The following is a 22,309-nucleotide window of genomic DNA, read 5'->3' on the forward strand; positions in this document are numbered from 1 at the left end:
ATAAATACATAAAATTATCCCATCAAAAAAGTACAACTTCTACGCAAAAACCATGGTAACGTGATAATTATAAGAATACAAATATAAAGTGAAGAGAAAAGAAAAGGGGTGTTTTAACGTCACAGCATTTTGAATGATTCCCATTTTTCAGTGTGCTTCGCTAATTTGTCTCCCCCTCTCGCTATCTCTTTTTCAATATTATAAACTTGCCTGATGAGATATAGACATCCATGGAAAGAAAGTTCCATGCTCATCCGACAAAGTATAAAATCATGACTCACTGACATGTATTGATTATTTAGTAAAATTTAGTACTAAGACACAGTCCCTCTATCCCCGGTCTGGAAACGGTCATTGTATTAGGTATGAATTGGCCTTCTTCCCTGGCAAAGGCGCATTGCGGGGTTGGGCAAAGCATTGTCACGTGATCAGTACGCAGCCGGCTGTCACACGCAACGTAATATTACCGTAATTGGTATAGTACAGGTGTGATGGTTCAAATACCAAAATGGCAATAGTAACATAAAGACTTCCCTGGCTTAAGGGCAGCGCGTTCACCGCTTTTTTTCAGAATCATAACAGTCAGCAAGTCTATAAAAATATATACTAAAGCAGAAACGGTAGTTCTCTTTTTGAAATATGTCGTGGCCCTAAAAAGGGGCGACCGTTTGGTTTGTGCTTCCTTAGAAACGATTCAAGCAAATAAGGAGAGCAAATAAGGATTGTCCTCGACAATGAAACCAATGTTGCAATATTGTAGCAACCCGTACCTGGGAGAGTGGTTGAAATCACGTTATTTTGGCTTTATGAAATACCGGTATGTTGTAGCAGCGTGCGAATCCATAACTGGGGCCAGAAATTTTGCAATGTCACGCCGAAGACTGCTAACTTTTTTATCATCTTTTATCACCGCTATTGTATTTCTGTCATGAAAACTATTCTTCTGTCTGTCGTTGGATAAAAAAAAAACGATATCTATATAGTGAGACATTCTAATCGCTGGAACTTGCTGAATGATAACTTTCACCGTGATTAATAAGCGTTGAGTCTGATAAGAAAGCAATGTCACGATTTGACCTTTATGATGAAATAAGAGTAGTGATGTCATTCTTAGCCAATCAGTAAAGCAGATGCATAAAGGTCAAAGATGATTACTAGACTGTAAACAAAAGCATCGTGTGTCATCGCAGCAGAGCGACCCCATTTTTCTTGTCACTTTTTAGCTCCGCTGTCGACTTTGTCGAGCGGAGCTTATCATATGAGTGATTGTCCGTCGTCGTCGTCGTCGTCCATGTCAATGTTTTACTTTTTCGACTTCTTCTTGAAAACTACAAGCCTGAATGCTTTGATACTTGGTGTATATGTACCTTGGGTAGACCTCTCTCAGATTTGTTCATTTCATGATGATATCTTCAATTCTCTAATTTTGGTGAATATTTTTGTCATTTTTAGTAAAAAGTGATATTTTCGACTTCTTGTTGAAAACCGCAAGTGCAATTGCTTTGATATTACATATATAAGTACTACATTTGGACCTCTCTCAGATTGGTCATTTTGTAATGATATCTTTAATTCTCTAATTTTGGTGAATATTTTTGTCATTTTTGGTAAAAAGTGATATTTTCGACTTCTTGTTGAAAACCGCAAGTCCAATTGCTTTGATATTTACATATATAGGTACTACATGTCGACCTCTCTCAGTTTTGTTCATTTTGTAATGATATCTTTAATTCTCTAATTTTGGTGAATATTTTTGTAATTTTTGGTAAAAAGTGATATTTTCGACTTCTTGTTGAAAACCGCAAGTCCTATTGCTTTGATATTACATATATAGGTACTACATGTGGACCTCTCTCAGATTTGTTCATTTTGTAATGATATCTTTAATTCTCTAATTTCGGTGAATATTTTTGTAATTTTTGGTTAAAAGTGATATTTTCGACTTCTTGTTGAAAACCGCAAGTCCAATTGCTTTGATATATTATACATATAGGTACTACATGTGGACCTCTCTCAAATTTGTTCATTTTCTAATGATATCTTCTGTTCTTTAATTGCCATGTGCATTGCTAACAGCGGAGCTATCTCAGCCGACAGGCTGCTTGTTATGATTAGACATGAATGAAAAATGCCAAGCTGACAGGCTGCAAAATCCGTGGATTAAAAGTGCTAAGTCCAAATTGTATGGGAGGATATCGACGAACTTCAGGAATAAGTTGTAGGGATTTTGTTCGACGGCTACATTGACGCCGACTTGGACTTTGAGGGTTTTGAGTTTGACGAAGATGGCAATGAACGTACAAATAAAGTTCTGAGAAGTTTTTTTAGTCCCCGTTCAGGCGCAGCCTGAAAAGGGGACTAATAATTCAAGTTATGTCTCCAACATTTTCTCAGAAATTCTACAGCAGATATCAGTGAAACTTGGCAGGTTGATGAACATGTCCCCTCCGAGTATGCACGTAATTTTTTTTCCAGATCTGAAAATCCCAAGTGGGTCTTTTTCACGATTTTATCAAAAATTGCCTCTCCCGGCAACATTGACGAAACGTCTGCGCATGCTCAGAATAAATTAATTACTGTAAAATACTTTATTTTTGCTTGCAACATTTTTTTGCTATTTTCGCTGAAGGAATGTTTCAGTTAAAATAAAATCCAGCGAATATACCCTTTTCTTATATTTTACAGTCAACTTGTCAAAAATCAATGAAAATAAATTCAATACAAAACACCCAGAAAAAGTCTTTTCAGCAAATGATAATTCCAGCTGAAATAAAATATTTTACAGTAGATTAGATCTGTGAGTAAGGCTGCTGTTATTACGGCACGTGATTTCTCCATTGCGTGCAATTTATTATAGTACTGTTTATACATGTATTCTGTTTGGCTCAGTGGTCTCATTCACTCGTTACTAGAAGAACTAGTAACTTTATTTGATTTCAAGAACTTCAAGAAGGCGGCATAAGAGACGTGTTTGCAAAGGTAAGTTTTCCAGTTTATTGGGGTACGATTGGTGTACATTTCGTGACGTACGGACGTGAATATTATGATGATTGCCAGCTTTATATTCTTGTGAAAAACCAAAAAAAGCAAACAATTGTCTCTAATCTACGAAACTAGTTTGTGAATTGTATACCCTGTCAAATTATTGTACACGAACGATTAATTCACGAGGACATAGTTTTCAAGTACCGGTAAATCGTTTTCCGGTCTTTTGCTTGTGTAGCGATTTCCGAAATATTCACAACTCTGTGAAGAATTTCCCTGTGTCGATCAATTTATTCATTATATAATAGCAGGTTGCCTATGATTATATTCGTATTTTTTATGTTGTGAGCATTGAACTGTTAGTTGCAATGAAGATTTTGGCGATCTTGTGCGATTCAACATGGCGGATGTACAGTGACAACACGTGTATGGACGGTCGGTCGAGCAGTCTGCAACGGACCACAGTCTGTGAACGGACCGTGAAATCGCCCGTTTTTTTTTTTAATGTTTTGGATATTTCATTCACTCCTGATGCCTAAAAGAGTCTAATTTATATTTTACCGTAGTCATTGACACCTATTCAAGAGTATCATGTTTATTGTGAATAGCGTGAATGGGTAAGCTTCGTTTCGACAATGGGCTGTTATTTCTGTGAACAATGTTAAATTATTCTTTGAATGCTCAGTTTATTTTTTGAAAACAACTAATTTTTCGATTTAAAAAAAATCATGCCGTTTTCCCCGTCAAAATCAAAGCATAAAGATCTTGCTAAACATCGGTAAATCCCCTGTTGCGATCACCACGAGGTCACTGAGCTGTCATTAACATATTTAAATGACCACGTGTACTGAAATAACGTGGCGGATATCGCATCGCATCGCATTTACATTCGACCGAAATCATTCGTTTACGATGAAACTAAGTTGAATATTACTTCCAATTCATAAAAATTCAACGAATTATTTTTTTGTGCGTATTATAATCATTACTGAATAATAATAAACAATTGCAATACTTCGAAAACAAGTAAGTTATTCACTTGCGAAACACAGAATGACCAGATTGTGCTACCGTGATCATTTGCTACCGGTACTAACAACTAAGCAATGTATTCGTGTTTGTATTTATTCAAAACTTCTTTTAGAAAATACTTTACTTTTCGTAAACTTTACTGAATTTTTGGGGGGATTCAATTCCAACATTTCGCGATGCCAAACCAAAGGCCTTTCACTCTTTGAGTGTGACACCTAAACCAGAAGTTTTATTGTGTATAAACTGGCACTAAATGAAAAAGCCGTTGAACCTTATTCAAATTTATAAGTACATACATGTTATTATGTATTTAATTATGAAAACTGACTAAATTAAATGTGATCTTATTTTTAATTTGAACAAAATTATGATTTATATCGGTAATGACGTTTTCATCCAATATTAATAGTGCAATTGTTAAAATGCCTACCTACACATTTATTGTTTTTGTTTCTGTTGCCCTGAAATAGACATTTGTAAAAAAAAAAAAATTTAAAAATCATGCTTGATTCAAATTCAAAAAAAAAAGATGTAGCCCCTTCCTGTTATCTGTTTCCAACTTCTTCCAGAGTAAAACTGGTGAAGCCATGTAATTGCCATACAATCATCAACTGTGGGAAAACTTATATTATTGAAAATCTTTATTTTGTTGTCTGAATTAATATAATATTTGAAATGGTGTAATGGTGCAAAATATTCTCAAGCAATTGGTTTTCTGGTGGCACTACACTGTGCATTTATGCATGATCTCAGCTTACTAAGTGATGATGGTGGTTGAAATGGAAAACTGAATACAAAAATCCAGTAACATCTCAAACAAATTTCCGTCTGCTGTGAATGCATGTTTCGTTACATCAAATAAATAACCCAATTTTATTGAATGTATCCAAAAACATGGTACCAATGATCTGAAATTTCAGGAGTGCTCGCTGAAGGTTTATCAATCTTGCTTATTGTCTTGTTCTTTACCAATCCTGCATTTCAGTTACTAGAATTTATACTAAAAAAAAATAGTTTCTGTTTTTCTTCTAATAATTCGGCCACTCTCAAAAACAAATATTTTTCCATGGTCGAAATGCAAGAAGAATACAAAACTACTGTGATTGCAAAGCGATACCTGTAGGGCCATTGTCAATTAGTTCGCCTGATCAACACAGCGTTATACATAGGGCTGATATTGAATCACGGAGAGTAAAATCTTGTGATACTAATCTCTAGAACTGCTCAGATTGGTACATACCGGTATGTCTTATGAACCCACATGTGTATATCTTTAACAATACTCATTTTAAACTTTTTTTTTTTTACAGTGGTGCTGTGAACTGCTTCAATTTTGCAAGGCAATTTTTTCTGGGTTCCTACAACATGGAGTGTCAGGGACTTTATTGAAATTTCATAGAATCCTGAATATATCTAGAAGTGAAAATTAAATGGTTTACAGTATTTTATACCCATTAATAATGATGAAATGCAATAATATCACTGCACTAAAAAGACTTCGAACAATTATTGTTACTTCTCCATTGAAGGTTATGAGCAGACCAACCTTTACTGGCTTCCTTAATTATTACATGTACTTGCTCTGAAAACATAGCTTTTACAATTGTTTAAATTAACAGATGTTGTTCTATGTACAATGAATACATTTTAAATAATAAACCTTACTGTATTAATAACAAATTGTATTTGACAACATGAGAATGATTCTGATGCCCAGTGGTGATGTTGAAACAAACCCAGGTCCTGGTAATATACTAAGACCTGATTAACAAAGAAGTCATGTACATCAAGGTTCACTCAGATTTATGAATGCAGTTTCTTGAGCAAGTATACATGTATGACAAATAGTTTTGTTGCACTTGTGTACTCTGAGATTCTGAACATGGGTCAGTGGAAGTTTTTAGTTGTCAGTACAAAACTAGATTATGGGAAATCACTTTATGATGAGTTGTACCCACATAGAGTACATATTCATTCACCTGTTTGCAGATGTTCCTTGTACTACTTTATAATCAAATAACGGGGACTGTGACATTTCATGTCTTGTTCAAACAGCTATGAATTTTTATAATTTTTACTTTGTAAATTTGTAAATTATTATTGATCTTGTATGACGGTTGATTCGTAATTTGTCGAGACCGGAAATCATTTTACGCAGTTTAACCCCTGACATTTTAATTCATTTCGAGTTCACGCGTATTGGGCGTGTTTGTCGGCGGGAAAATCCTAATTCAAATGATTCCTCACTGTTGATTTTTATTATTTCTGGTTTATTTGTCACATTATAAGCAATACATTATTTTTGTTTTACTTCTAGTGCGCATATTGTTCATTTATTTCCGTTGCATGTTTTCATTTGCTGTTCTATTTCCTGTCGCAGTTCGAACTGCGTGTTGTCAATTTTCGGGGATTTTCGGATGTTTTTTTGCCGGGGATCTCCTAGCAAACGCCCACCTCTTCTTTTTAGCAATTTTCCATGTTCAAGACCCAGGGCTTAAACCCGGATAAATACGGTATAATCAGGATATCTGTATAAGGTCGTATTTTAGCTGGCGAGTAGTTCTCCAATTCATCTATTTCACCAGCAGCGACACATTTTCGCAACAAATTTTCATACTTTTACCCAGATTTTTGTCGTTTTTGATTTTGGGGTGATTGAAATGAACTCTATTTTATTTACCATACTTCTCGGCACAAAACCAATATTTGTCTTTGATTTTGACATTTTATGATCGAAACATATCATTAAAAATTGGTGGGCTGATTTGTTATTTGTTACACCGCATTTTATTAGTCCCCGTTCGGACGCAGTCCGAAAACGGGGACTTATGTTTTGCCCTGTGTGCGTCCGTGCGTCCGTGATCACCTGTATCTTGAACATGCATGGACCGATTAAGTTCAAACTTCACTCATACATCACACCTTATATGGGACATATGCACATGCATTTTTTTCATGATCCGATTAACGATAGCCGAATAGCGGCCATTTTAAGGCCGAAAATGCATCAAAATCGCACATTTTCACCATTCCGGACCCGGATCTCAGTTATGCATGGACGGATTTTGTTCAAATTTGGTACATACATTAAACATAATAGGACCTTGATGCACGTCATTTTTTTTTTGGATCGGGTTCGAAATGGCCGACTGGCGGCCATTTTGTTTTAAAGAATTCAGTTCTGGATCCGTATCCGAGACATGTCTGGATTGATCAAGTTCAAACTTCACACACACAAGGTACATCATGTCACAAATATGTATGTGCATTTGTTTCATGATCTCATTAACGATAGCCGAATAGCGGCCATTTTAAGGCCGAAAATGCATCAAAATCGCACATTTTCACCATTCCGGACCCGGATCTCAGTTATGCATGGACGGATTTTGTTCAAATTTGGTACATACATTAAACATAATAGGACCTTGATGCACGTCATTTTTTTTTTTGGATCGGGTTCGAAATGGCCGACTGGCGGCCATTTTGTTTTAAAGAATTCAGTTCTGGATCCGTATCTGAGACATGCTTGGATTGATCGAGTTCAAACTTCACACACACAAGGTACATCATGTCACAAATATGTATGTGCATTTGTTTCATGATCTCATTAACGATAGCCAAATGGCGGTCGCTTTAAGGCCGAAAATGCATTGAAATCGCACATTTTCACCATTCCGGACCCGGATCTCAGTTATGCATGGACGGATTTCATTCAAATTTGGTACATACATTAAACATAATAGGACCTTGATGCACGTCATTTTTTTTTCGGATCAAATTCGAAATAGCCGACTGGCGGCCATTTTGTTTTAAAGAATTCAGTTCTGGATCCGTATCCGAGACATGTCTGGATTGATCAAGTTCAAACTTCACACACACAAGGTACATCATGTCACAAATATGTATGTGCATTTGTTTCATGATCTCATTAACGATAGCCAAATGGGGGCCGCTTTAAGGCCGAAAATGCATTGAAATCGCACATTTTCACCATTCCGGACCCGTATCTCAGTTATGCATGGATGGATTTTGTTCAAATTTGGTACATACATTAAACATAATAGGACCTTGATGCACGTCATTTTTTTTTCGGATCAAATTCGAAATAGCCGACTGGCGGCCATTTTGTTTTAAAGAATTCAGTTCTGGATCCGTATCCGAGACATGTCTGGATTGATCAAGTTCAAACTTCACACACACAAGGTACATCATGTCACAAATATGTATGTGCATTTGTTTCATGATCTCATTAACGATAGCCAAATGGGGGCCGCTTTAAGGCCGAAAATGCATTGAAATCGCACATTTTCACCATTCCGGACCCGTATCTCAGTTATGCATGGATGGATTTTGTTCAAATTTGGTACATACATTAAACATAATAGGACCTTGATGCACGTCTTTTTTTTTTTCGGATCAAATACGAAATGGCCGACTGGCGGCCATTTTGTTAAAGAATTCAGTTCTGGATCCGTATCCAAGACATGTCTGGATTGATCAAGTTCAAACTTCACACACACATGGTACATCATGTCACAAATAGATATGTGCATTTGTTTCATGATCTGCTTAACAATAGCGGAATGATGGCCATTTTAAGGCCGAAAATGCATCAAAATCACATATTTTCACAATTCCAGAACCGGATCTCAGTCATGCATGGATGGATTTTGTTCAGATTTAGCACAATGTGTTGTACATATGCAGGTGCATTTCGGTCATGATCTGCTTTGAATGTATATGTCACTCAAATATGAACGGAACGGGGACGTGTCATTGACAATGACTTGTTAATGTTAAATTGAGCGACTTTTATGGATGCTTTTTAGATCGTAAATGCAAATGGCGACGTTTTGAAATGACAATGTACTCAATTCTGTGCTAAAAAAATCATTTTATATACAAGCATTGAAGCATTGTTATATACTTTTGCATAGAATAAAGTCATTAGTTGTTGTATAGTTGACTTGAACTGTTCTGAACCCCCAAAAATCAGAAATATTACAGGTTTTTCGATCGATCACGTTAACATGAACAACGCCATTTTGACAAGATTTGATTTTGGTAGGCTGGTTTTGATGCGCATCACCGTTAAAAAAACTCAAATTTCATAGTGATAATTTTGTTTACATGTTTGTTTACGTTGTGGTTGCCCGAATTTGAAGTCAAAGTGAAGTCATACAATGGGGTATCGCTTTGAATGACGGTAAATTTTCCAATTTTAATGAATATTTTGACGGTATTGTAATCTGTCTGACTTCCTGACTCCCTCGGCCCGAGTGTGAACGATTTGTTTACCCACACCACAGTTCGAGACAAAAGAACGCTAGTCGTTTCCTGACCGGAGATAGAGGGACTGTGACTAAGACTATAAATGATATCATATCTATCTGTTGGTTGTCATTTCTCAGCCACCACATTTCTTGCTTCATGTATGTTTTAGAAGAAGATCGAGAGTACTGTAAAAGCTTATTGCGCTGACTGGAAAATGCACTAAATTAAAACCCAGTAAATATGTAAAATTTAGCATAGCACACATTATCTAAACGATAAAACTGTGAATTTAAAACCCACTGAATATGCCTGAAATGATAAATCGGCGAAATTTAAACCCAGTGAAAATTAGTCATTTTACAGTTTAACATGTCACATCTGTTTTTCCATGTAGGTGTTGGATGTCAATTCTTAGCTTTAGCTACTGGTATTATAGTGATGGCATTAATGGGTATGTTTAATGTACATAGACATGGATCAATGAATACAGCTGCTATTCTTCTCTACGCCTTGACTTGTTGTAAGTATTCAAAATGAAAGGTTTTGCTCCATGTCACAGGAAAAATTGATAAAGATGCGTTTTTCCCACAACAGGAGCCTTTGCAGCGTGTCCCTATCACATATTTAGTCCCTGTTCAGGCGCAGCCTGAAAAGGGGACCTTATAATTCAGGTTATGTCCATTTTTCTGTCTCCAACATTTTCTCAGAAATTCTACAGCAGATATCGGTGAAACTTGGCAGGTTGATGAACAAGTCTCTGCTGAGTATGCACGTAATTTTTTTTCCAAATCTGAAAATCCCAAGTGGGTCTTTTTCACGATTTTCATCAAAAATTACCTCTCCGGGCAACATTGACAGAATGTCTGCGCATGCTCAGAATAAATTAATTACTATAAAATACTTTATTTTTGCTTGCAACATTTTTTTGCTATTTTCGCTGAAGGAATGTTTCAGTTAAAATAAAATCCAGCGAATATACCCTTTTCTTATATTTTACAGTAAACTTATTATATATACAAAACACCCAGAAAAAAGTCTTTTCAGCGAATGATAATTCCAGCTGAAATAAAATATTTTACAGTAGATTAGATCTGTGAGTAACGCTGTTATTACGGCACGTGATTTCTCCATTGCGTGCAATTTATTATAGTACTGTTTATACATGTATTCTGTTCGGCTCAGTGGTCTCATTCACTAGTTACTAGAAGAACTAGTAACCTTATTTGATTTCAAGAACTTCAAGAAGGCGGCATAAGAAACGTGTTTGCAAAGGTAAGTTCTCCAGTTTCAGCAAAATTGAATGTTTATTGGGGTACGATTGGTGTACATTCCGTGACGTACGGACGTCAATATTATGATGATTGCCAGCTTTATATTCTTGTGAAAAGCCAAAAAAGCAAACAATTGTCTCCAATCTACGAAACTAGTTCGTAAACTGTCAAATTATTGTACATGGGGACATAGCTTTCAACTAAATCGATATCCGGTCTTTTGCTTGTGTCGTGTTTTCCGAAATATCCACAACTCGGGGGGGGGGGGGGTCCCTGTATCGATCAATTTATTCTTTATATAATAGTAGGTTGCCTATGATTATATTCACCTTTCACTCTTCTCTGAGTGTGACACCTAAACCAGAGGTTTTATGGTGTATAAACTGGCACTAAATGAAAAGGCCGTTGAACCTTATTCAAATTTATAAATACATGTTATTATGTATTTCATTATGAAAACTGACTAAATTAAATATGATCTTATTTTTAATTGTTTGAACAGAATGATTTATATCGGTAATGACGTTTTCATCTGATATTAATTGTGCAATTGTTAAAATGCCTACCTACACATTTATTGTTTTTGTTTCTGTTGCCCTGAAATAGACCTTTGTAAAAAAAAAAAAAAAAATTAAAAAAATCATGCTTGATTAAAATTCAAAAAAAAAAGATGTAGTCATGTAGCCCCTTCCTGTTACCTGTTTTCAACTTCTTCCAAAGTAAAACTGGCGAAGCCTTGTAATTGCCATACAATCATCAACTGTGGGAAAACTTGTATGTTATTGAAAATCTTTATTTTGTTGTCTGTGAATTAATATAATATTTGAAATGGCGTAATGGTGCAAAATATTCTCAAACAATCGGTCTTCTGATGACACTACACTGCGCATTTATGCAGTCAGTATCCCAATGCACGATCACAGCTTACTAAGTGATGATTGTGGTTGAAATGGAAAACTGAATACAAAAATCCAGTAATATCTCAAACGAATTTCCGTCTGCTGTGAATGCATGTTTCGTTGCATCAAATAAATAACCCAATTTTATGATAGAAGCTTGCAATCTTGTGCCATACAGGGTCAAGTGATTGAGCAATAACAAATGTGATTTTATGTATTAGTTCATTGAATGTATCCAAAAACATGGTACCAATGATCTGAAATTTCAGGAGTTCTCGCGGAACGTTTATCAATCTTGTGTATTGTCTTGTTCTTTTTCAATCCTGCATTTCAGTTACTAGAATTTATACTAAAAAAAATAGTTTCTTTTTTTCTTCTAATAACTCGGCCACTCTCAAAAACAAATATTTTTCCATGGTCGAAATGCAAGAAGAATACAAAACTACTGTGATTGCGTAGCGATACCTGTAGGGCCATTGTCAATTAGTTCGCCTGATCAACACAGCGTTATACATAGGACTGATATTGAATCACGGAGAGTAAAATCTTGTGATACTAATCTCTAGAACTGCTCAGATTGGTACATACCGGTATGTCTTATGAACCCACATGTGTATATCTTTAACAATACTCATTTTAAACTTTTTTTTTTTTACAGTGGTGCTGTGAACTGCTTCAATTTTGCAAGGCAATTTTTTCTGGGTTCCTACAACATGGAGTGTCAGGGACTTTATTGAAATTTCATAGAATCCTGAATATATCTAGAAGTGAAAATTAAATGGTTTACAGTATTTTATACCCATTAATATTGATTGAAATGCAATAATATCACTGCACTAAAAAGACTTCGAACAATTATTGTTACTTCTCCATTGAAGGTTATGAGCAGACCAACCTTTATCACTACTGGCTTTCTTAATTATTACATGTACTTGCTCTGAAAACATAGCTTTTACAATTGTTTAAATTAACAGATGTTGTTCTATGTACAATGAATACATTTTAAATAATAAACCTTACTGTGTTAACAAATTGTATTTGACAACATGAGAATGATTCTGATGCCCAGTGGTGATGTTGAAACAAACCCAGGTCCTGGTAATATACTAAGACCTGATTAACAAAGAAGTCATGTACATCAAGGTTCACTCAGATTTATGAATGCAGTTTCTTGAGCAAGTATTCATGCATGAAAAATAGTTTTGTTGCACTTGTGTACTCTGAGATTCTGAACATGGGTCAGTGGAAGTTTTTAGTTGTCAGTACAAAACTAGATTATGGGAAATCACTTGATGATGAGTTGTACCCACAAAGAGTACATATTTATTCACCTGTTTGCAGATGTTCATTGTAATACCTGTATTTTATAATCAAATAACGGGGACTGTGACATTTCATGTCTTGTTTGTCAACGGTATCTTGAAATGTTTAAATCAATGTTGATAAAAATTTGGCTTAGAGATGAGAAACATTTCCTATGGTGATCCTGCATACAAATTAATGTAATCTGTTGTTGGTCTTTGATTATTAGTCCCAGTTCGGACGTAGTCCGAAAACGGGGACTTATGTTTTGCCCTGTGTGTGTGCGTGTGCGTGCATCCGTCCGTGATCACCTGTATCTCGAACATGCATGGACCAATTAAGTTCAAACTTCACTCATACATCACACATTATATGGGACATATGCACATGCATTTTGTTCATGATCCGATTAACGATAGCCGAATAGCGGCCATTTAAAGGCCGAAAATGCATCAAAATCACACATTTTCACCATTCCGGACCCGGATCTCAGTTATGCATGGACGGATTTCAGTCAAATTTGGTACATACATTAAACATAATAGGACCTTGATGCACGTTATTTTTTTTTTTCGGATCAAGTTCGAAATGGCCGACTGGCGGCCATTTTGTTTTAAAGAATTCAGTTCTGGATCCGTATCCGAGACATGTCTGAATTGATCAAGTTCAAACTTCACACACACAAGGTACATCATGTCACAAATATGTATGTGCATTTGTTTCATGATTTCATTAACGATAGCCAAATGGCGGCCTCTTTAAGGTCGAAAATGCATTGAAATCGCACATTTTCACCATTCCGAACCCGGATCTCAGTTATGCATGGACGGATTTTGTTCAAATTTGGTACATACATTAAACATAATAGGACCTTGATGCATGTCATCTTTTTTTTCGGATGAAGTTCGAAATGGCCGACTGGCGGCCATTTTGTTTTAATAAATTCAGTTCTGGATCCGTATCCAAGACATGTCTGGATTGATCAAGTTCAAACTTCACACACACATGGTACATCATGTCACAAATAGATATGTGCATTTGTTTCATGATCCGCTTAACAATAGCTGAATGATGGCCATTTTAAGGCCGAAAATGCATCAAAATCACATATTTTCACAATTCCGGAACCTGATCTCGGTCATGCATGGATGGATGGATTTTGTTGAGATTTAGAACAATGTGTTGTACATATGCAGGTGCATTTCGGTCATGATCTGCTTTGAATGTATATGTCACTCAAATATGAACGGAACAAGGACGTGTCATTGACAATGACTTGTTTAATTACTGTAATACACGGGAACTGTTCCTAACCGCTCTTTGATATTGTATTAAGATTACTCAATACCACAAGGTACAGGTTTAATGCTCTCAAAAACACATTTATTGATCAACTAAAGCATCTTCTAAAATTAAAAACATTTCCCCATTCTACCATATGTGGTGCACTTCACCGGTATGCAAAAATTGGGAGAAAAGAATGTGTGAGGTGCAGATTGCAAACTGGTATACTTTTTTTGTTGTCAAATCACATATACATTTGTATGTTTCAATTCTGATTCTCCACGTCTTTCCGTAGTTGTATCTGGTTATGTTTCTGCCAACTTTTATCGCAGAATTGGTGGTGATAAATGGGTCTGGAATATCATTCTAACTACGTGCCTCTTTTCTGGTAAGTAAAAACATTTCAGTTATGAAACTGTGATGACAAAATACAACACTACAGTCATATGGTTACCATATTTACTCTATTAGAAGCTCATCATGGAAACCCTGCAATGGGCACACCATGGAAACCCTGCAATGGGCACACCATGGAAACCCTGCAATGGGCACACCATGGAAACCCTGCAAAGGGCACACCATGGAAACCCTGCAAAGGGCACACCATGGAAACCCTGCAAAGGGCACACCATGGAAACCCTGCAAAGGGCACACCATGGAAACCCTGCAAAGGGCACACCATGGAAACCCTACAAAGGGCACACCATGGAAACTGTACAAAGGGCACACCATGGAAACCCTACAAAGAGCACATCATGGAAACCCTGCAAAGAGCACATCATGGAAACCCTACAATGGGCACACCATGGAAACCCTACAATGGGCACACCATGGAAACCCTACAAAGAGCACATCATGGAAACCCTACAATGGGCACACCATGGAAACCCTACAATGGGCACACCATGGAAACCCTGCAAAGGGCACACCATGGAAACCCTGCAAAGAGCACATCATGGAAACCCTACAATGGGCACACCATGGAAACCCTGCAATGGGCACGCCATGGAAACCCTCCAATGGAGGCAACCCGAGAAACCCTCCAATGGGCACAACCCGAGAAACCCTTAATTGGCACATCCTGGGAACCCTGCAATTGGCATGTCCTGGGAAACCTTTCAATGGGCGCATCCTGGGGATCTTGCAGATGGGGCATCATGTGGAGACCCTATAATGGGTGCATTCAGGGAACCCTGTAATGGGTGCATTTGGGGAACCCTGCAATGGGTGCGTCCTGGGAACCCTGCAATGGGTGCGTCCTGGGAACCCTGCAATGGGTGCATCCTGGGAGCCCTGCAATGGGTGCATCCTAGGAACCCTGCAATTGGCATGTCCTGGGAAACCCTGCAGTGGGTGCATCCTGGGAACCCTGCAGTGGGTGCATCCTGGGAACCCTGCAGTGGGTGCATCCTGGGAACCCTGCAGTGGGTGCATCCTGGGAACCCTGCAATGGGCACATTCAGGGAACCCTGCAATGGGCGCATTCAGGGAACCCTGCAATGGGTGCATTCAGGGAACCCTGCAATGGGTGCATCCTAGGAACCCTGCAATTGGCATGTCCTGGGAAACCCTGCAGTGGGTGCATCCTGGGAACCCTGCAGTGGGTGCATCCTGGGAACCCTGCAGTGGGTGCATCCTGGGAACCCTGCAGTGGGTGCATCCTGGGAACCCTGCAGTGGGTGCATCCTGGGAACCCTGCAATGGGCACATTCAGGGAACCCTGCAATGGGCGCATTCAGGGAACCCTGCAATGGGCGCATTCAGGGAACCCTGCAATGGGCGCATTCAGGGAACCCTGCAATGGGTGCATTCAGGGAACCCTGCAATGGGCGCATTCAGGGAACCCTGCAATGGGCGCATTCAGGGAACCCTGCAATGGGCGCATTCAGGGAACCCTGCAATGGGCGCATTCAGGGAACCCTGCAATGGGCGCATTCAGGGAACCCTGCAATGGGCGCATTCAGGGAACCCTGCAATGGGCGCATTCAGGGAACCCTGCAATGGGCGCATTCAGGGAACCCTGCAATGGGCGCATTCAGGGAACCCTGCAATGGGCGCATTCAGGGAACCCTGCAATGGGCGCATTCAGGGAACCCTGCAATGGGCGCATTCAGGGAACCCTGCAGTGGGTGCATTCAGGGAACCCTGCAGTGGGTGCGTCCTGGGAGCCCTGCAGTGGGTGCGTCCTGGGAGCCTGCAGTGGGTGCGTCCTGGGAGCCCTGCAGTGGGTACGTCCTGGGAGCCCTGCAGTGGGGGCACATCCTGGACACCCTGCAGTGGGGGCACATCCTGGACACCCTGCAGTGGGGGCACATCCTGGACACCCTGCAGTGGGGGCACATCCTAGAAACCCTGCCGTGGGGCACATCCTAGAAACCCTACAATGGGTATGTCAGACACCACTCTTTCAAATGTGTTCTGTGTACTGTAAACAGTACTTTGTATTTTGATACCATGACATGTCAATGTTTGCTGTCTTGTAGTAGTGGGACTTGTTTGTGTCTGTCCATTTGTTGACGCTGTTGTTATGCAGAAATTTCTTAACAAATCAATCATATTTCTGAAAACAAATTATCGTTCAATCAGTGATTATCTTACAATTTAACTTGGTCAACAAATTGTACAATATTTTACATTGTCTTTTTAGTATTTGTAGATGGATATTATTTTTTTATGACAGTTGGATAAGTGCTTTTGTTAACATGAATTATACTTTTGTTTCAGTTCCTTTCTTCGTAATATGGAGTATAATTAATTCTGTTGCTTGGTACCACAATTCCACACAAGCACTGCCATTCAGTACTGTACTACTGCTTATGATAATATGGCTACTAGGTAAGAAGACTCACTTACTAGGTGTTTGGCTATTGTTTTTGCTTTAGTACATTTCTTCAAAAACCATTTTCAACAAACTGTGAACCAACTACAGAGAATCTATTTTTCGCTGAAAGGACTTTTTGAGTGTTTTGTATGTAATTTATTTCTACTGATTTAAGTTTAATTTAAAATATAGGAAAAAGATTATATTCGCTAGATTTATTTTTCACTGAATCATTCCTTCAGCGAAAATAGCGAAAATTGATTCCAAGCAAAAATTCCACAGTATTACTTTTCAGTTGGGTATCCATTGACTGTGATTGTATATTACTTTTCAGTTGGGTATCCATTGACTGTGATTGTATATTACTTTTCAGTTGGGTATCCATTGACTGTGATTGTATATTACTTTTCAGTTGGGTATCCATTGACTGTGATTGTATATTACTTTTCAGTTGAGTATCCATTGACTGTGATTGTATATTACTTTTCAGTTGGGTATCCATTGACTGTGATTGGTGGCATATTTGGTAAGAATTGGGCAATTAGTTTTGATGCTCCCTGTCGTACAAAGAATATACCTCGTGAAATCCCACCAGTGCCCTGGTATCGGTCTGCATTTGTACATATGTTGATAGGTGGATTTCTACCATTCAGGTGAGTTGTCCATGTATGGATACTGTGATGTCAGTATACTTTGTCTAACTGAAACATATCATACATTACACATGCAGATAGTTGAACTAAACTAAATTGTTGTCATAGAGCAGTAGTAGATGAGCTCAATGGGTCTGCACCAGTGATCGACTTATGACCTCGGTGGGTCACCAACAGTGGTTGTTCTGTGAACTCTATTACATCTAACTCCTCTGTATTGTGTTGTCATTTCATTCACAGTGCTATATCAGTTGAACTCTACTACATCTAACTCCTCTGTATTGTGTTGTCATTTCATTCACAGTGCTATATCAGTTGAACTCTACTACATCTAACTCCTCTGTATTGTGTTGTCATTTCATTCACAGTGCTATATCAGTTGAATTCTACTACATCTAACTCCTCTGTATTGTGTTGTCAATTCACTACGTTCAATTACCCACCATAGACTCCGGTCAGTCAAAATGACTATTTTGAACTGTAGGCATTAATCAGCGATTCTGCCGGTGACAGAGAGATAGAATCTAGGTCAGGGGAAGCCCCATGACCTCAAGATTCTTTTACCCCTTACGTCACGAACCCATGTGACCGAGGCCACATGGCAACGCCATAGGCAGCCGTCCATCACTCTTAATTTCTCTCCGCCTCGAGTGGAGATGAAATCTAGCGAGCTCTGCTGGATTGCCTGCTTTTTTTCCTGTCCGGATTTATAGCTTGGGTTGTTGCCGCTGCTCGGCATCCGACATGGTAGCTGGTAGGATAAGTTTTCCTTGTCTTTTTTTACCCTCGTGTCGTTTTCCCCTTTGTGTGTAGTATTTTTCACTGCAAAGAAATCAAAATCCGGCGCCACTACGTAGTCGCATGTTGATTTCATGGCGGCACCATTTACAACTGTAATTCGTCTCCCTCATGCATGTCTTTCATTTTTAATGTATTTAGCAATATATTGATGTAATGACAGCTCCAAGGCTCGCTGCCTTTTTCTTCCGGTTTCCTCGTCCGAGATGCTTTGTCGTGGCTACGTGTGGGTTTCGGGGTTTTTTGCGTGAAAGCGCGTTTTTTTCACTGGAGTTCTGAGGCCTGAGATTTTCTTTCAGAGCCATCAAAATCGCTGACACTGACCGCGTCACATCAAGGTCGCGTGTCCAGTAAACAAATTGGTTAAAGTGAGTTGCGTGTTTTGCATGAGTGGAAAGTCCTCACGCTCGACTACCGGTACTTCATGTACCGGGACGTCGAGTGAGAGGCTTGACGGCGGAGGTACCGATATTTTCTCGGACTCCTCCGCTGATCGGAGGGCATCCTCACAGTCTGTTTTTTCAGGCGGTGTTTTTACCCGATTTTACCAGCTGCAGCGAGGCTGTTCCCCTGGAGGCTTTCCTCCTATGGGGCCCGTTGCGGGTCTCTTCGTGGACCCTTCCTCGCATGGCGCCGAGTTTGCCTCCGAGTTGAGGGCTTTGGTCGAAGGACTGTCGGGGCAATTGCGTCCCTGGCAGGCCGGGTAGATCAGACTCAGTCGGAGCGAGCTGTCTCCACTGTGTCCCCTCGGTGGGCAAGCAGGAAGAGACACGAAAGCATGTTTGCATTCAAACACGTCTCTTCCGGGGAACCCCCGTTCCCAGGCACGGCTCTCCAGGGGAACCCCCGTTCCCAGGCACGGCTCTCCCGGGGAACCCCCGTTCCCAGGCACGGCTCTCCCGGGGAACCCCCGTTCCCAGGCACGGCTCTCCCGGGGAACCCCCGTTCCCAGGCACGGCTCTCCCGGGGAACCCCCGTTCCCAGGCATGGCTCTCCCACTATTTTGGGGGGTGGCCGAGGCCCAGGCTCGGGCACTGAATGCCAACGGGGTGCTGGCAGCCAAGTCTCCGATCTCGGGGCAGGGCTTTCAAGGCAGGGCACACGTTGACCCCCTCCTACTTTCAGCCAGCTAGGGTTCGTCACGCGGTAACGGTACAATGGTAACGAGTTTTTCCTTGTGTCCGGTCCCCGCTGTGGGTTTTGACTCCTTCCTTACCGACCCACGGGCGTCCCCAGAGGGAACCGACCCTGTCATGAGACGCACAGTCGAACACGCTCCCTCTCACATATTAAAGCGAAAGGAGATGCAGTTCGCTCGCGTCGGATACAGCCGGTACTCTGGGCGTTCCCTCAGAGTCATCCATCTGTATGACTCGGTGAGCCACGCTTTTGGGGTGAGGCGGAGTATCATCGATTCCAGTGATACGATGTTGATACCCCCACCATTGATCCTAAAGCGACCACCTAAGGTTGCTTCAAAGCTTATGGGATCATGGGCATCGGGATCCAAAGCAGTGCGGAGTGGGGCGCAGAGCATGCAAACGGTGTTGATGGGCGGCGTTGGTCAGCCGTGGAGGAGGTAATGCTTAAGGCCCCCAAGTGGGGATAAAATAAGGCAACACTTCCCACTGGACCAAACGCTACCCGGTCGGTGTGGTTTCGGGATCAGACCCCATAGCGTGGGATGAGACCAAAACGCCCCCAACCGGATTCCAAGGCTCCTTCCCCAGACCCCGGTACCACGAATTTGGCAAACCGGGCAAAGGGGGATAGCCGCATTCCATGGGTGTCCTTTCCACTTGAAGACGACCCATCTAGCCCTGAGGGCAGAGTTGTTTGAGCACATTATGCGTGACCAGCACTCTGGAGACCTTGGAGGCAGAACGCACCAGCCTCCCTTACCAGGCGACATTTTTACTGGTGGGCCACCGCACATCTACATGCGACTCCCCCTAGTGTCGCCTGGCTCTCTTGGCCAGGGCCACTACCATACTATGAGACGCGGCCTTAGACGCACGTGTTTTCGCCGACAAGCTGAGCCGGGGTACGTCCCCGCCTCAGTGACGCAGACTGGACTCCCTCCACCCTCTTTGTTCAGGGAATGGTGGGTACAGTCTCGGAGCTTCGGAGTGCAATGAACCGGAGGGTTCAGTTTGAATTCGCTAGCCAGTTGGTCCTACCATGGGCAATCGGAGGGCACCCCAAGCACAGAAAACACAATGCCCTAGGGCGTTGTCCGCTAGCTGGAGTCAGCCAGAAGGCAAGCGCTTATACCCTTCCATGGGAGGGGAGGGTAGTGGCGCGCCCCCGGGGAGGTAAGAGCCAGGTGGTGGCTCCTCACTCTCCCTGGGCGGACGTCTACCCGGCAGCAGGGGAGGCATGTTTGACGCTCACCTCTGCAACCGGGGGGGGGACAGGCACGTGTTCGGTGAATGGCCAGGTCACAACTTAGTGACTACTTCAGGCCTTGGGGAACTCACCTCATGGGGGAAGGAAGCACATCCCCCCCTCGCAACTGCCGAACACGTGGCCACATATCCCTGTCAACACAGATTGCGCCGGTGTAGTCCGGTTTGGAGACAACGGGTGACCGATCCCTGGACCTTTCCAGGTGGTAACATCAGTTTACGGGATACCGCTGAAATCTCCTTTTCCCCCCGTCAGTGTCTCCCCTGTTGGGCACTGCCAGGGGACTCCCGCAAGGCGGAAGCAATCAGACAGCAAGTAGCAGTTTGCTGGGGAAAGACGCCATACACAGGGTATGTCAGCCGGAGCTAAGGCCAGGCTTCTAATGGGTTCGTAGTACCAAATCTACAAATGGCAGGCGTCCAGTTTTGGACCTAGGCAGACTGAATCAGTACATGCTCCTCGATCGGTTCCACATGGAGACACCATTCAGGGTTCTTCTCTCCATCCACAGTTTTGACTGGCTAGCCCCGCTAGACTTAAGCGGGGCCTACCTGCACGTACCGATGCACCCAGCGAGTTGCCATCTCCTTCGAATCGCCCAGCTGGGCCAAGTATTCGAATCTCGGTGCCTCCCCATTCGGGTTAGGCACAGCGCCCTACGTGTTCACCAGAGTGATGAAACGGGTAGTGCTGCTGCTTCACCAGATGTCGGTACACCTCAATCCGTACCCAGACTTCCGGTTACCAACAACCCGGGCAAGGGGTAATAGCCAAACGTGTCAGGCTAACACGGGATTTACTTCACCAGTTGGGCTCATTGGTAAATCGACAAGTCCCACCTCGACCCAACGTGCAGTTGGTGTCCCTGGGCATGGAGTTTTGACACAGAGGTATGCTTGGCTTAGCTATTTCAAGCGTATTGCTTAGCGCTAGGCAGCCTAGCCGAATGCCTAGTCAGCGTTCCCTCTGTGTCCCTCCACGAACTAACACGGATCATCGAAATGATGACCTCGGTTCGAAGGGTCGTTCCCCAGGCCGCACTACGCAGCCGCCCGGTATAACGCTTGTTATAACGCAGAGCTCTCCTATGAGAACTAGATAGGCGGGTTTCGATCGCGGACCAAGTGAAGGAAGCCCTGCCCTGGTGGTCATCACTGGCCAACCTCGGACAGGGGAGCCCCTTGGGCCCGCTCGCCGCCGCAGGTATGACTCTGGTAACAGATACCTCCCCCTAGGGTTGGGGAGCGCATCTATTGGGCCAATAAGCCCAAGGATATGGCCCCCGCATTAGTTTCAGGACTACCATATCAACCGGCTCGAACTGAGAGAAGTGTACTTAGCACTACCACGCTTTCTACCCGTAGTTCAAGACCACAGAGTCCTGCTCCGCACAGTAATGCAGCGGTGGTCTCCTTCAAGAAGGAGGGGTGGATGCGTTCCACATCGTTGTCAGTCCTAGCGGAGCAAAATCCTCCTTTGGTGCCTGGAATACAATGTGGAGCTAACCGCACACCACCTTCCAGGGGTGAGGAACAGTCTGGCGACGCCCTTTCAGGGCGGCTCCGTCTCCAGAACACTGAG

The 22,309-nt window shown here is 41.5% G+C and overlaps 1 protein-coding gene across 1 annotated transcript in view; it reads left to right on the plus strand.

Annotated features, from left to right (window-relative positions):
* LOC102805880 (transmembrane 9 superfamily member 1-like) overlaps positions 1-22,309 on the plus strand; it is a 70,145-nt gene that overhangs the window by 34,726 nt on the left and 13,110 nt on the right. The window contains exons 9-12 of the mRNA XM_085508175.1: positions 9,686-9,811; positions 14,343-14,435; positions 16,772-16,882; positions 17,359-17,521. Of these exons, the coding sequence (XP_085364301.1) occupies positions 9,686-9,811; positions 14,343-14,435; positions 16,772-16,882; positions 17,359-17,521 (493 nt within the window). The remainder of the gene's footprint in view (positions 1-9,685; positions 9,812-14,342; positions 14,436-16,771; positions 16,883-17,358; positions 17,522-22,309) is intronic.

This window comes from Saccoglossus kowalevskii, chromosome 14 (genome assembly GCF_978046115.1).
Source record: "Saccoglossus kowalevskii chromosome 14, keSacKowa6.1, whole genome shotgun sequence".
NCBI classification, from domain to species: Eukaryota; Metazoa; Hemichordata; class Enteropneusta; family Harrimaniidae; genus Saccoglossus; species Saccoglossus kowalevskii.